This window comes from Salvelinus fontinalis, chromosome 29 (genome assembly GCF_029448725.1).
Source record: "Salvelinus fontinalis isolate EN_2023a chromosome 29, ASM2944872v1, whole genome shotgun sequence".
Taxonomy (NCBI): domain Eukaryota; kingdom Metazoa; phylum Chordata; class Actinopteri; order Salmoniformes; family Salmonidae; genus Salvelinus; species Salvelinus fontinalis.
In genome coordinates, this window is record NC_074693.1 from 17,139,082 (window position 1) to 17,153,641 (window position 14,560).

Here is a 14,560-nt window from a genome sequence, read left to right on the forward strand (position 1 = left end):
TTGGGGGGGGAGGTTCTGTCACGTTCCTGACCTGTTTTCTGTTGTTTGGTATGTGTTTAATTGGTCAGGGCGTGAGTTGGGGTGGGTAGTCTATGTTATGTGTTTTCTATGTTGGGTTAATGGTTTGCCTGGTATGGTTCTCAATTAGAGGCAGGTGTGTGACGTTTCCTCTGATTGAGAGCCATATTAAGGTAGGTTGTTCTCACTGTTTGTTTGTGGGTGATTGTTCCTGTGTCTGTGTATACCACATTGGACTGTTTTGTTTGTTTGTTCGTTTTAGGTAGTCTGTTCCTGTTCGTGCGTTCTTCGTCTATATGTAAGTTCGTTTGTTTCAGGTCTGTTGCCTTCGTTTATTGTTTTGTAGTTTGTTCTAGTGTTTTGTCAGTGTTTCGTCTGTTAAATAAATTCAGTATGTATTCATCACCCGCTGCGCCTTGGTCCGTTCAATCACCACAAGACGAACGTAACACTTGAGCTGTTTCTACAACTTGATTGGAGTCCACCTGTGGTAATTTCAATTGATTGGATATGATTTGAAAAGGCAAACACCTGTCTATATAAGGTCCCACAGTTGACAGTGCATGGCAGAGCAAAAACCAAGCCATGAGGTCAAAGAAATTGTTCGTAGAGCTCCAAAACAGGATTGTATTAAGGCACAGCCCTGGGGAAATTCTGCAGAATTGAAGGTCCCCAAGAACACAATGGCCTCCATCGTTCTTAAATGGAAGAAGTTTGGAACCACCAAGACTCGTCCTAGAGCTGGCCGCCCGGACAAACTGAGCATTCTGGGGAGAAGGGCCTAGGTCAGGGACAGTGGCGACCCGTCATTCAGGGCAGTTGGGGCAGAGCCCCATCTGTTTTGAGCATCACATTTCTTGCAAAAAAATGTGGTGGGGGTTGCCTGTTTTGCATGTTATTTTGGTATTAGTACGTTTCACATCAGTTTGCAAACATTGTAAAAAAATATATAAAATCCTTGAGTTAATAAAGCTGCATACAAACATGGTCTCTTTTTTGCTTTCTTGAGTAAGGCAGCTCCAAAATGCAGGTGTTTCAGCCTAGCTCAGGGCTTTCTGTGGTGGTGGGTCAACCAGCGGAAAATACGGAGGGTAAGGGTTGGTAATGCTCTCTAGTTGCGCCATGATTAGCTCAGTGTTCTGTCACTCATGGGGAGACTACGTCACCGCCAAATCTAAGGGTAGAGCTTGAAAATTCAAGCCCCTTGGGTGCTGCCATAGAATTACATTAGAAGTGCCCATCCAAGTAGGCTCAAGGTCATTGGTCACAGATAAAATGGCATCAAGTCACTTCATATCTACAGTAGCTTTGATTGGACTGATCATGTCAACATCATACATTCAAAATCTTAGCTAGCAGTCATCATCATGAATCAAGTCGACAATCTACTGGCAAATCCTTTTTAATCCTTGTCAAATATAAACTTTTAATAATGAAGAGAAATTATAGATAAAACATATCGGTGCTCATCTGCCATTGGACATAAACATTACACAACAAGTTAGAAATCGCAAATTCAACAATGAATGGTTTGGAAGGAATCCATGGCTAACTGCAAATATTGCAAAGCAATCACTAGCCTGGTATACAGTGGAGTGGCTGTGTGGTCCCAAGTCTGGGTTGCAGGGTCTCTTTTCCTAGTTTAAAATAATAAACATTCAACATTGGCCATGCTGTCAATCCAGCATGATTTCTGCCGCGTTCAAAACAACTGTTAACTTGGAACTGGGAAATCTGACTTCAGTGAGTTCATTACAACTGGGAACTCGGGACAAAACTAGCTCCGACTGGGAAAATAAGTATTGAATGGTCATCCAACTCAGAATTGTAAGTCGGGAACATGGGCCTCTTTCTCGAGCTACCTGAATCATTGACCTCATGACCTGAAGTTCATTGACGTCATCTTGATTCAACCATGTTTTTTTCTGAGTTCCCATTTGTCTTGAAAGCACCATAAATCCAGAGAATGCCAGACTTTGATGACAAAGTTTGATGACAAAATTTGCCCACAAAGGAATGCCGCACCATCTTCCTGTTCAAGTGAGCACAGCACAACAAGGTGGGTCCAAAAATGTATTGTATGCAGTTGCATAAATGATGTATTATGCCAGGGAGATATGTATACCGTAGCTAAGAAAGTAATACTAGTAATACTAAGTGTATGTTGTGTAGTAAGCCCATGTGCCTCACCCTAATAATTTGGTCTATTTTTCCCTCTTAATTTCATGTACTGTTTTGACTTGGTGGTGCACATGTAGCCTATAACCTGTTTTAGAGAAATGTAATCATTGAATATTTGTAGAGCTTTCATTGTCTGCTTAAATGCCCTCTTTATTTATCATACGGTTCTGACTTGATGTACAGGGTGAACACTAAGAATGACACGTGTTCTGAATTCTGTTGCTGTACATTTAAAAGTGCTGAACAAATAGTTATATTGACTATGTCCGTCCAAGCTCGCTCATTAATGTCTTAATCAAAATTACAGATGAACTCTTATCTGCTTGTCGTCCCCTTATGTCATAGTTTGTACGTCTCAATTGTCAGTAGAAATCACATTTGTTTAAGCAAGTCAGCCATATCAGCAAAAAAAAATGTAAAGCCAGTAAATGAGGCTGAATGAACTGTTTTGCTGCCAGACAAGGCTCCACTGATAGCCAGGTGTAGCAGTGGTAAGGTGTTGGGACTGCTGTTGGGACAGCTTTATGTAGGCCCTAACAGTTTTTGGTGTTTGTCACAGTTATAGTGCAAGTCATGTATTTGTTTGTGTTCTGTTGTGTAGTAGCTTTGCTGGTATGCATCCCCCCCCAAAATGTTTGTTTCCCCCACCAAGATTTACATGCTAAAATTGCCACTGGTCAGGGAGGTGACCAATAACCTGTTGGTCCCACTGACAGAGCTCAAGAGTTCCTCTGTAGAGATAGGAGAACCTTCCAGAAGGACAACCATCTCTGCAGCACTCCACCAATCAGGCCTTTATGGTAGGCCAGATGGAAGCCACTTCTCAGTAAAAGGCACATGACAGCACAGTTGGAGTTTGCCAAAAGTCACCTGAAGGACTCTCAGACCATGAAAAACAAGATTATCTAGTCTGATGAAACCAAGATGGAACTCTTTGGCATGAATGCCAAGCGTCACGTCTGGAGGAAACCTAGCACCATCCCTACGATGAAGCATGGTGGTGCCAGCTGTTTTTCAGCGGCAGGGACTGGGAGACTAGTCGGGATCGAGGGAAAGATGAACGGAGCAAAGTACAGAGAGAACCTTGATTAAAAACCTGCTCCAGAGCGCTCAGGACCTCAGACTTGGGGCGAAGGTTCACCTTCCAACAGGACAACGACCCTAAGCACACAGCCAAGACAACGCAGGAGTGGCTTTGGGACAAGTCTCTGAATGACCTTGAGTGGCCCGCCAGAGCCCGGACTTGAACCTGATCGACCATCTCTGGAGAGACCTGAAAATAGCGGTGCAGCGACTTTCCCCATCCAGCCTGACAGAGCTTGAGAGTATCTACAGAAAATAATGTGAGAAACTCCCCAAATACCAGAGGTGGAACAAGTATTCAATTGGCATACCTTAATATAAAATGACTCAAGTCAAAGTGAAAGTAACCCAGTAAAATACTACTTGAGTAAAAGTAAAAAAATATCACATTTTAAATGGACTTTAGTACAGTGGTGGAAAAAGTACTAAATTGTCATACTTGAATACAAGTACAAAGTAAAAGTAAATGCTATACATCAAATTCATTGTATTTAGCAAACCAGACGGCACAATTCCATTTTTGTATTCGTTTTTTTCACAGCCAGGACCATACTCCAACACTCAGACATAATTTAAAAGGAAGCATTTATGTTGAGTGAGGCAGTAGGGAAGACCAGGGACATTCTCTTGATAAGTGTGTGAATTGGACCTTTTTCCTTTACTGTTAGCATTCAATTTGTAACTAATAATTTTGAGTGCCATAATTTATAAATTTACTTTATAAATAGTAAAGTCAAGTACAGATACCCTCAAAAACAACTTAAGTAGTACTTTAAAGTATTTTTACTTAAGTACTTTACACCACTGTCAAATACAGGTGTGCCAAAGTTGTAGTGTCATTCCCAAGAAGACTTGAGGCTGTAATTGCTGCCAAAGATGCTTCAACAGAGTACTAAGTAAAGTGTCTGAATACTTACGTAAATTTATTTGTGCTTTTTCCTTATACGTATATACATTTGCAAAAATGTCTAAAAACATGTTTTTCTTTGTCATTATGGGCTATTGTGTGCAGATTGATGAGAATAAACATTTCTTAAATACATTTTAGAATAAGGCTGTTACATTACAAAATGTAGAAAAAGTCAAGGGGTATGAATACTTTCCAAATACACTGTGTATACCTATAGTCTCACTCCATGATACATACATTCTACTTCTTCATACATAAATTATTCACTTGAACTTCATATAAGTATAGACAAGTCTTTGCATAACACCCACTAATAAAGTTACAACTCATAATATTTGGGGTTTAAGGTGACATGTTGGGGGTAGTATCAGGTGACCACATCTTGTAGTCAAGATGAGGTGTCATGTTGTGGATTGTAGTAGTAGATAACAACTCAGGGTATGGGGGTATCAGTGAGGTGTTGGGTAGCAGTAGTATTTGGGGTGTAGCATGGGACAAAGAGGAAGCTAAGTGATTCCAGCTCTGATTCTGATTTCCTGGTTCGCTCTCTTTATCAGTCAGATGCTGGTACTTCTGTCATGTCCCAGCTAGTCCACCTTGCCAGCTCTCCTTAAAAGGACTGGAGCCCAACCCCTATCCTCCTCTCCTTCAGGTCTGCAACAATGAACACCATGGAGATTGTAACAATACACATGCATGCTCAAACATTCCCTCCCTCCCTCACTCACAAACTCAAGCATTCACCCTCACACATGCTGACACACTCCTGCACACACTGGAATGTGAGTATGTGAGTCACATGCTTTAAAAGGATCTGATCCCAAACTCGTGTTCTATACACATACATTACACACAAAAATACATGGGCACTTTGTCATACAATTATGTAATGAACAGCCAACATACTATATTCCTCCTCATAGAAAAACACACTGACACACACAAACAAGCCTGTTCAAGCTTGCCTACTACTACTGATGAGTAAATTAGTATGCAAGGAGGGACACATACGAACAGTACACCCTCCCCCCTAACGGAAAGAGCCAAGGAGACCTGGAGTGAGAGATAGAGAGAATTGAATTGAGAGAAAGAGAGAGAGGGGGGGGAGAGAGAGAAGCACAGAGGGTAGAAATGAGGGGGTGTTAAAAAGGAGGGGGAAGTTTGGTGAGAATAAAAGAAGACGCTGGTGTGGAGAAAGAGAGAGGGAGGGAAAGAGAGAGAATGTGAGAGTTAAGAAAATAACAAAGAAGAGTGAAGAGGGATTGCGGGAGAGACATTAGATATCCTATTATTCTACATTTCAGGTATAGTAAAAGATCACTACTCGCATTGGTATGTTATAGTTTTCTTTCACTTGGTTGCTATGGTGATGTTTGAGAGCATGACTGTACTCATGTTTCTCGCTTTTTCACAACCACCTAAAAAGATGAATGATTGATTAACCTAGTCAACATCAACTCAGATAAAACCATACAACAACTTTAATCATTTAGAATGTTGCTGTGTTATTCTATGGATGAAAGTATGTGGAAGCTAAATAGAGGACTAGCATGTGTTGAGAGTTCAGCTCCGGTTCCCACAGATTTGTCTGGCACGCTGCCAACTGAGAAGAGAGCACTAGCTGATGGAGACTCCACTTTCCCTTTGTTGTGTTTTTAATGGTTACTCATCTGAGCCAATGAATGTTCATTATTAAAGCCCTAACAAGTGACCCTTCACCTACATACATTTGTAAATCCTATATAACCCCAGGATGCTTATCTACCACAGGAGGTTAGTGGCACATTAATTGGGGAGGACGGGCTCGTGGTAATGGCTGTAGCGGAATAAGTGGAATGGTATCAAGTACATCAAACACATGGTTTGATGCCCTTCCATACGCTCCATTGCAGCCATTATTATGAGCCGTCCTCCCCTCAGCAGCCTCCACTCCACACTGCTTTATGTACAATAGTGACTAAATGGGGTGGGCAGCGTTGTCCATCTTTGTAACCTTTGTACAGTACATTATCTCACTCTGAATCGGTTGTCCTACAGTACATTATCTCTCTGTGACCTGGTTGTCCTACAGTACATTATCTCTCTGTGAACCGGTTGTCCTACGGTACATTATCTCTCTGTGAACCGGTTGTCCTACAGTACATTATCTCTCTGTGACCTGGTTGTCCAACAGTACATTTTCTATCTGTGACCTGGTTGTCCAACAGTACATTATCTCTCTGTGACCTGGTTGTCCTACAGTACATTATCTCTCTGTGACCTGGTTGTCCTACAGTACATTATCTCTCTGTGACCTGGTTGTCCTACAGTACATTATCTCTCTGTGACCCGGTTGTCCTACAGTACATTATCTCACTCTGAATCGGTTGTCCTACAGTACATTATCTCTCTGTGACCTGGTTGTCCTACAGTACATTATCTCTCTGTGAACCGGTTGTCCCACGGTACATTATCTCTCTGTGAACCGATTGTCCTACAGCACATTATCTCTCTGTGAACCGGTTGTCTGACAGTACATTATCTCTCTGTGAACTGGTTGTCTTTCGGTACATTATCTCTCTGTGAACCGGTTGTCCGACAGTACATTATCTCTCTGTGACCTGGTTGTCCAACAGTACATTATCTCTCTGTGACCTGGTTGTCCTACAGCACATTATCTCTCTGTGACCTGGTTGTCCAAAGGTACATTATCTCTCTGTGAACTGGTTGTCCTGAAGCACATTATCTCTCTGTGAACCGGTTGTCCTACAGTACATTATCATTCATATCTTTCTGTCTGTTTTATCCTGTGCCTCCTCCTGTACGGGTTGACATGGTGATAATGTGGGAGGTAATTCCTACTTGTGGTTATAATCTTTCCATTTCTGTTCCACAGAGATGATGTCATTCTGCTGGAACTTGGCTGCTATGCTCCTTCTACCACTACTGACCCCTGACCTGCTTCCCACCCGCCTCATCAACACCCGCCCCCTTCTCACACACGCCGTTCCCACCTCCCCGCCAGTCACATACCCCAAGATCCAATACGTTACCGGCATGGGCTTCGACTACGACGAAGATGACGACACTGAAGAGGATGCTTCCCATTTCCCTCCTAACCACAGCAAAGCCTCATCAGCTTTTACTCTAGTTCCGATGCAGTCCAAGCCCTGTGACTACCATCCCTGCCAGGACAACCAGCTCCCCTGCTCCCAGCTCTCTGCTCAGACCAGATGCCTCTGCCCTGGTCTAAGTGGTGCAGGCGAGCCCCCTCATGCTCCACACCTCCAGAAGCTAGTGCCAGGCGCTAATGGGGGGGCAGAGGTACGGTGGTGCGCCCCAGCCTCTGTGGTATCTGGGTACCGGGTCGTGATCGAAGATCGAAGAGAAGAACCTCTCCAGTTCGGGGGTGATTCTCGGAGCGGGGCGCTGGGGGAACTAGAGGCAGGTGTCAAGGTGTGTGTGGAGGCTGTGAACATGGCGGGAACCAGCGCCCCCTCGAAGCTCTCCTGCCTGCGCTACGACCCCCCTGAGGCCACCAACCTGGCCCTAAGGGCAGGGGTTATCGGAGGGGGGCTGGGTTTTCTCCTGCTCCTTTTCCTGGTCACCCTGGTCCTCTGGAGGCGACATACATGTAAAACAGGGGAAAACTCCGCAGAGGGGCTGGGAAACCCCTCCTACAGCACAGAGGGAATGCTGTGATCCAGTTTTGAGATTACAGACGGTATAGTGATTCAGTAGCACAGGCGACCCTTAGAAAGAATGTAGGAGTAAAGCAACTGGGACGGGACAGAGACAAAATGGCTTCACTCACCAGTGACTCACCAGCACTGTGCTCAGGTTGTTCAGAATCCTGCACTTATGAATATAGGAATTAAAGAACTTTGGACTTTTGTGAACTAAATAACCCTAACAAAATCTTAAGAGGTGTTGTGACTAAAGAGACTGCAGGTTGTTTGCTGGCAAATTAACTTGTGTTCAGAAGGATCAAGACAGAGCAGTTATGGCAGTCAGATTCATGTGTAGAATAAATAAAACTAACTGAATAATCATGATGAATAACAAAAGCAATTGTTTTTCTAATAAAAGTGCTTTCATAATTTTGGCTGAGTTTGTGTGAGTGATTGTTTTTAACGTAAGGAACATCATATTTTGATAAAACTAAATTAATACTGTTGGAAGTAATAAAAGTTCCTATTACAGTAATGCAACTTTTATTTTGAAACTTGAGTATGATGTGCGGTTGAAGATCAGTCTGATTGGCTATAGCTTCAATACTGGCTGAAGTGCCCCCTTTTTAAGAATGTCGTCCAATGATTACCACTCAAACAATCAACATGGAACGAATGAGGAAATACAGTACTACATGAGAAGATTCCATTCAAATGGGCACCGATAAACAAGATGGCAAATTCAGGTATATATGCGTATTCTACGACTGTATTCTGCATTTACCTTCTTCGTGCAGTTCGCAGCGCCGTTTTATCATCTGTCTCTGTGAGCCATAATACATTGGATCAAATGTCATTGATTTTGTCAGTGTAACACCAGGTTAATTTTTGTATTTTTTTATTTCACCTTTATTTAACCAGGTAGGCTAGTTGAGAACGAGTTCTCATTTACAACTGCGACCTGGCCAAGATAAAGCAAAGCAGTGCGACACAAACAACAACACAGAGTTACACATGGAATAAACAAACATACAGTCAATAACACAGTAGAAAATAAGTCTATGTACAGTGTGCGCAAATGAGGTAAGATAACGGAGGTAAGGCAATAAATAGGCCATAGTGGTGAAATAATTACAATTTAGCAATTTAACACCGGAGTGATAGATGTGCAGAAGATGAATGTGCAAGTAGAGATACTGGAGTGCAAAGTAGCAAAAAAACTAAATAACAGTATGGGGATGAGGTAGTTGAATGGGCTATTTACAGATGGGATATGTGCAGTGATCTGTGAGCTGCTCTGACAGTTGGTGCTTAAAGTTAGTGAGGGAGATATGAGTCTCAAGCTTCAGTGAATTATATTTAAAAAAGCGATCGGTTGAAGAGCATGCATTTAGTTTTACTTCCATTTAAGAGCAGTTGGAGGCTACGGAAGGAGAATTGTATGGCATTGAAGCTCGTCTGGAGGTTAGTTAACACAGTGTCCAAATAAGGGCCAGATGTATACAGAACGGTGTTGTCTGCATAGAGGTGGATCAGAGAATCACCAGCAGCAAGAGCGACATCATTGATGTATACAGAGGAGAGAGTCGGCCCGAGATTTGAACCCTGTGGCACCCCCATAGAGACTGCCAGAGGTTCGGACAACAGGCCCTCCAATTTGACACACTGAACTCTGTCTGAGAAGTAGTTGGTGAACCAGGCGAGGCAGTCATTTGAGAAACCAAGGCTGTTGAGTTTGCCAATAAGAATGTGGTGATTGATAGAGTCTAAGGCCTTGGCCAGTTCGATGAATACAGTATTGTCTTTTATCGATGGCAGTTATGATATCGTTTAGGACCTTGAGCGTGGCTGAGATGCACCCATGAACAGCTCGGAAACCAGATTGCATAGCGGAGAAGGATTAAAAGGAGAAGGAGAAGATTAAAAATGGTCGGTGATCTGTTTGTTAACTTGGCTTTCGAAGACCTTAGAAAGGCAGGGTAGGAAAGATATAGGTCTGTAGTAGTTTGGGTCTAGAGTGTCTCCCCCTTTGAAGAGGAGGATGACCGTGGCAGCTTTCCAATCTTTGGGGATCTCAGACAATACGAAAGAGGTTGAACAGACTAGTAATAGGGGTTGCAACAATTCCGGCTGATAATTTTAGGAAGACAGGGTCCAGATTGTCTAGCCCGGCTGATTTGTAGGGGTCCAGATTTTGCAGCTCTTTCAGAACATCAGCTATCTGGATTTGGGTGAAGGAGAAATGGGGGAGGCTTGGGCAAGTTACTGTGGGGGGTGCAAAGCTGTTGACGGGGTGGCCAGGTGGAAAGCATGGCCAGCAGTAGAAAATTACTTCTTGAAATTCTCAATTATCGTGGATTTATCGGTGGTGACAGTGTTTCCTAGCCTCAGTGCAGTGGGAATCTGGGAGGAGGTGCTCTTATTCTCCATGGACTTTACAGTGTCCCAGAACTTTTTGGAGTTTGTGCTGCAGGATGCAAATTTCTGTTTGAAAAAGCTAGCCTTTGCTTTCCTAACTGCCTGTGTATATTGGTTCCTAACTTCCCTGAAAAGTTGCATATCGCGGGGGCTATTCGATGCTAATGCCGTAAACCACAGGATGTTTTGTGCTGGTCAAGGGCAGTCAGATCTGGAGTGAACCACGGGCTATATCTGTTCCTGGTTCCACATTTATTTTTTATTTTTTTAAAATTTTATTTTTTATCCCATTTTCTCCCAAATTTTCGTGGTATCCAATCGCTAGTAATTACTACCTTGTCTCATCGCTACAACTCCCGTACGGGCACGGGAGAGACGAAGGTCGAAAGCCATGCGTCCTCCGAAGCACAACCCAACCAGCCGTACTGCTTCTTAACACAGCGCGCCTCCAACCCGGAAGCCAGCCGCACCAATGTGTCGGAGGAAACACCGTGTACCTGGCCCCCCTTGGTTGGCGCGCACTGCGCCCGGCCCGCCACAGGAGTCGCTGGAGCGCGATGAGACAAGGATATCCCTACCGGCCAAACCCTCCCTACCCCGGACGACGCTATGCCAATTGTGCGTCGCCCCACGGACCTCCCGGTCGTGGCCGGCTGCGACAGAGCCTGGGCGCGAACCCAGAGACTCTGGTGGCGCAGTTAGCACTGCGATGCAGTGCCCTAGACCACTGCGCCACCCGGGAGGCCCTGGTTCCACATTTTTGAATGAGGCATGCTTATTTAAGATTGTGAGGGAAGCACTTTTAAAGAATAACCATTCCCTACTGACGGAATGAGGTCAATATCCTTCCAGGATACCCGGGCCAGGTCGATTAGAAAGGCCTGCTCGCTGAAGTGTTTGGGAGCGTTTGACAGTGATGACGGGTGGTCGTATGACCGCAGACCCATTACAGACGCAAGCAATGAGGCAGTGATCACTGAGATTCTGGTTGAAGACAGCAGAGGTGTATTTAGAGGGCAGGCTGGTTAGGATGATATCTATAAGGGTACCCGTGTTTACGGATTTGGGTTTGTACCTGGTAGGTTCATTGATAATTTGTGTGAGATTGAGGGCATCAAGCTTAGATTGTAGGATGACCGGGGTGTTAAGCATGTCCCAGTTTAGGTCACCTAACAGCACGAGCTCTGAAGATAGATGGGGGGAAATCAATTCACATATGGTGTCCATGGCACAGCTGGGGGCAGAAGGTGGTCTGTAGCAAGCGGCAACGGTGAGAGACTTGTTTCTGGAAAGGTGGATTTTTAAAAGTAGAAACTCAAATTGTTTGGGCACAGACCTGGATAGTAAAACAGAACTCTGCAGGCTATCTCTGCAGTAGATTGCAACTCCGCCCCCTTTGGCAGTTCTATCTTGTCGGAAAATGTTATAGTTAGGGGTGGATAATTGGATTTGATAGGCAATGTGTGGTTTGAAAGTGGCTGGTCGTGTGCTATCATACAATGACTCAACTTTTCTGTCTTTTTTTGGGGCAACTTCTGCAATCTGCACTGTCTGACTCAGTAGTAGAATATATTTTATTGTCCTACACGTTTATTTCCGGAAAGGAATGTTATGGTCAGTGCCAGGAAGCAGCATGAAGGTAGTTGTAAATCATGTATGTTAAGTTTGCACTAGGCTAAATAAAGCCTTGACACCATGGTGTTACATGTAGCAAATTGACCTCTCCACAGATAAGGATATCTCCTACTCTGACCTCAAGGCCCTTCTGGCCAAGAACAACTGGCCAGAAGGTTGATGCACGGACCAAAGAGGAGGTAGACAGAGGACACATTCCAGGATCAATCCATATTCCAGGTGAGCTCCCAGTCGGAGTCCTTGAGTTGAGTTACACTCTCAGGTCCAATTGGGATTTGCTTGTCCGGAGTCCAAACCTTTGGAAAAATAATGAACCCCAATTTACATGGGTATAATTCAGCCCAAAATTTGCTAAACAGGATTGATTTATTGTTGTTGTCACTGAGCCAGCTATTTTGGTATATTTATTTTATTGTAAATTGAGCCATATTGTAAACTTCCTGTGTCTCCTCTCCCAGTTGATACAGTGGAGAGTGCCCTAGTGCCCTAGCGCTGGACCCTGCTGAGATCCATGCAAAATACGGTGTGCCCAAACTAGAGGTCGACTGATTATGAGGGGAATAACTACTCCAAGTCTCAGAGCGAGTGACGTTTGAAACGCTATTAGCGCGCACCCCGCTAACTAGCTAGCCATTTCACATCGGTTACACCAGCCTAATCTCGGGAGTTGATAGGCTTGAAGCACAGTGAAGAGCTTCTGGCAAAACGCAGGAAAGTGCTGTTTGAATGAATGCTTACGAGCCTGCTGCTGCCTACCACCGCTCAATCAGACTGCTCTATCAAATCATATACTTAGTTATAACATAATAACACACAGAAATACGAGCCTTAGGTCATTAATATGGTCGAATCTGGAAACTATCTTCTCGAAAACAAGACGTTTATTCTTTCAGTGAAATACGGAACCGTTCCGTATTTTATCTAACGGGTGGCATCCATAAGTCTAAATATTCCTGTTACATTGCACAACCTTCAATGTTATGTCATAATTACGTAAAATTCTGCAAATTCGGCAGCCCAAACTGTTGCATATACACTGACTCTGCGTGCAATGAACGCAAGAGAAGTGACACAATTTCACCTGGTTAATATTGCCTGCTGACCTGGATTTCTTTTGGCTAAATATGCAGGTTTAAAAATATATACTTCTGTATTGATTTTAAGAAAGGCATTGATGTTTATGGTTAGGTACACATTGGAGCAACGATACGCACCGCATCGATTATATGCAACGCAGGACACGCTAGATAAACTAGTAATATCATCAAACATGTGTAGTTAACTAGTGATTATGATTGATTGTTTTTTATAAGATAAGTTTAATGCTAGCTAGCAACTTACCTTGGCTTCTACTGCATTCGCGTAACAGGCAGGCTCCTCATGGAGTGCAATGTAATCAGGTGGTTAGAGCGTTGGACTAGTTAACTGTAAGGTTGCAAGATTGAATCCCCCGAGCTGACAAGGTAAAAATCTGTAGTTCTGCCCCTGAACGAGGCAGTTAACCCACTGTTCCTAGGCTGTCATTGAAAATAAGAATGTGTTTCTTAACTGACTTGCCTAGTTAAATAAAGATTAAATAAAGGTGTAAAAAAATACAATTTAAAAAACGACCAAATCGGTGTCCAAAAATGCCATTCCGATTAATCGGTCGACCTCTAGCCCAAACCTCCCCTGGATGCCCCTGAGCTGGTGTTTCACTGTCAGATGGGCCGGCGAGGAGGCGTGGCCACAGACAAGGCACGAGGCCTGGGATTCCAAAAGTACGAGTATATGTTTTGACAATACTGCTCTGTATACTCTGTTTGATGCCTTGGGAATTTTTGGTAAAGGATGATGTCTGCCTTCTCTAATTTCAGGTCCGTCAACTATGCCGGAGGATACCAGGAGAGGTCTGAGAGGGGGTAAATGAGGTGCACGATTAGCCTGCATTGTGAAACCAGAGGATAAAAATGCACAAATGATGCTTACATTTTGCTGAAACATTTTGCTACTTTAACTTGTTTTTGCTGATGTGTTATATTTTAAAATAAAGATGGAGAATAAGATTGTACAATTAGTAGTTTTGTGGGGTTTCTTTTTACCACGTTTCCCCATAGTGCTCCACTTTTCCCATCTTCTACCTCTACCATGGCTGTAGCCTTGGACTGCTTATTGCCTTCAGTAAGACTTTCCTCTAAACCAATCCCCTTTCCCCTCATCCTCCTCATGGACGGAACAGCTGAAGTTGCACCGTGGCACATTATCCAGGTGATACACATCTACATCCCATAGACATAAAGGGAAACCCCTGGCTTTGCCTGAAATTAGTCCATTATCGGACATGTTATCAGACATGCAGTGTATGTGTTAAAAAATATATATTGGCTGCTGCTAAATGCTTTAAAAGAGTACGGCCTGCGTCCAAAAAGAACAATACCAACTCTACTGGTAGTACTGCTACTACCAGCAGTACTACACCTGCACCTGTCGACGACACAAGTTGTTCTGCTTCCACGAGCACATCCAATGCTAGCATCAGTATAGTAATTCTATATTTGATGTTAGCCCAGCTAGCATGGACACTGACAGTTGTGATTCTGATGCAGCCGAAGAGCTACTGCCCACTTACCCGGGAAAGCACTGAACAACAGACAGGTGCGTTGGACCATCGAAGAGGCACAAATAT

The 14,560-nt window shown here is 43.6% G+C and overlaps 1 protein-coding gene and 1 pseudogene across 1 annotated transcript; both read left to right on the top strand.

Annotated features, from left to right (window-relative positions):
• Positions 1-5,332: 5,332 nt before the first annotated feature.
• LOC129827492 (LRRN4 C-terminal-like protein) lies at positions 5,333-8,271 on the top strand. The gene is made up of 2 exons (XM_055888396.1): positions 5,333-5,496; positions 7,068-8,271. The coding sequence occupies exon 2, from the start codon at positions 7,070-7,072 to the stop codon at positions 7,871-7,873; it is 804 nt and encodes a 267-aa protein (XP_055744371.1). The 5' UTR covers positions 5,333-5,496; positions 7,068-7,069; the 3' UTR covers positions 7,874-8,271.
• A 280-nt stretch (positions 8,272-8,551) lies between these two features.
• On the top strand, positions 8,552-13,800 carry LOC129827250 (thiosulfate:glutathione sulfurtransferase-like; annotated as a pseudogene).
• Positions 13,801-14,560: the final 760 nt, after the last annotated feature.

Bases quoted from the DNA above. Each gene is read 5' to 3' on its own strand.
- LOC129827492 (XM_055888396.1), top strand. From the start codon at position 7,070: ATGATGTCATTCTGCTGGAACTTGGCTGCTATGCTCCTTCTACCACTA.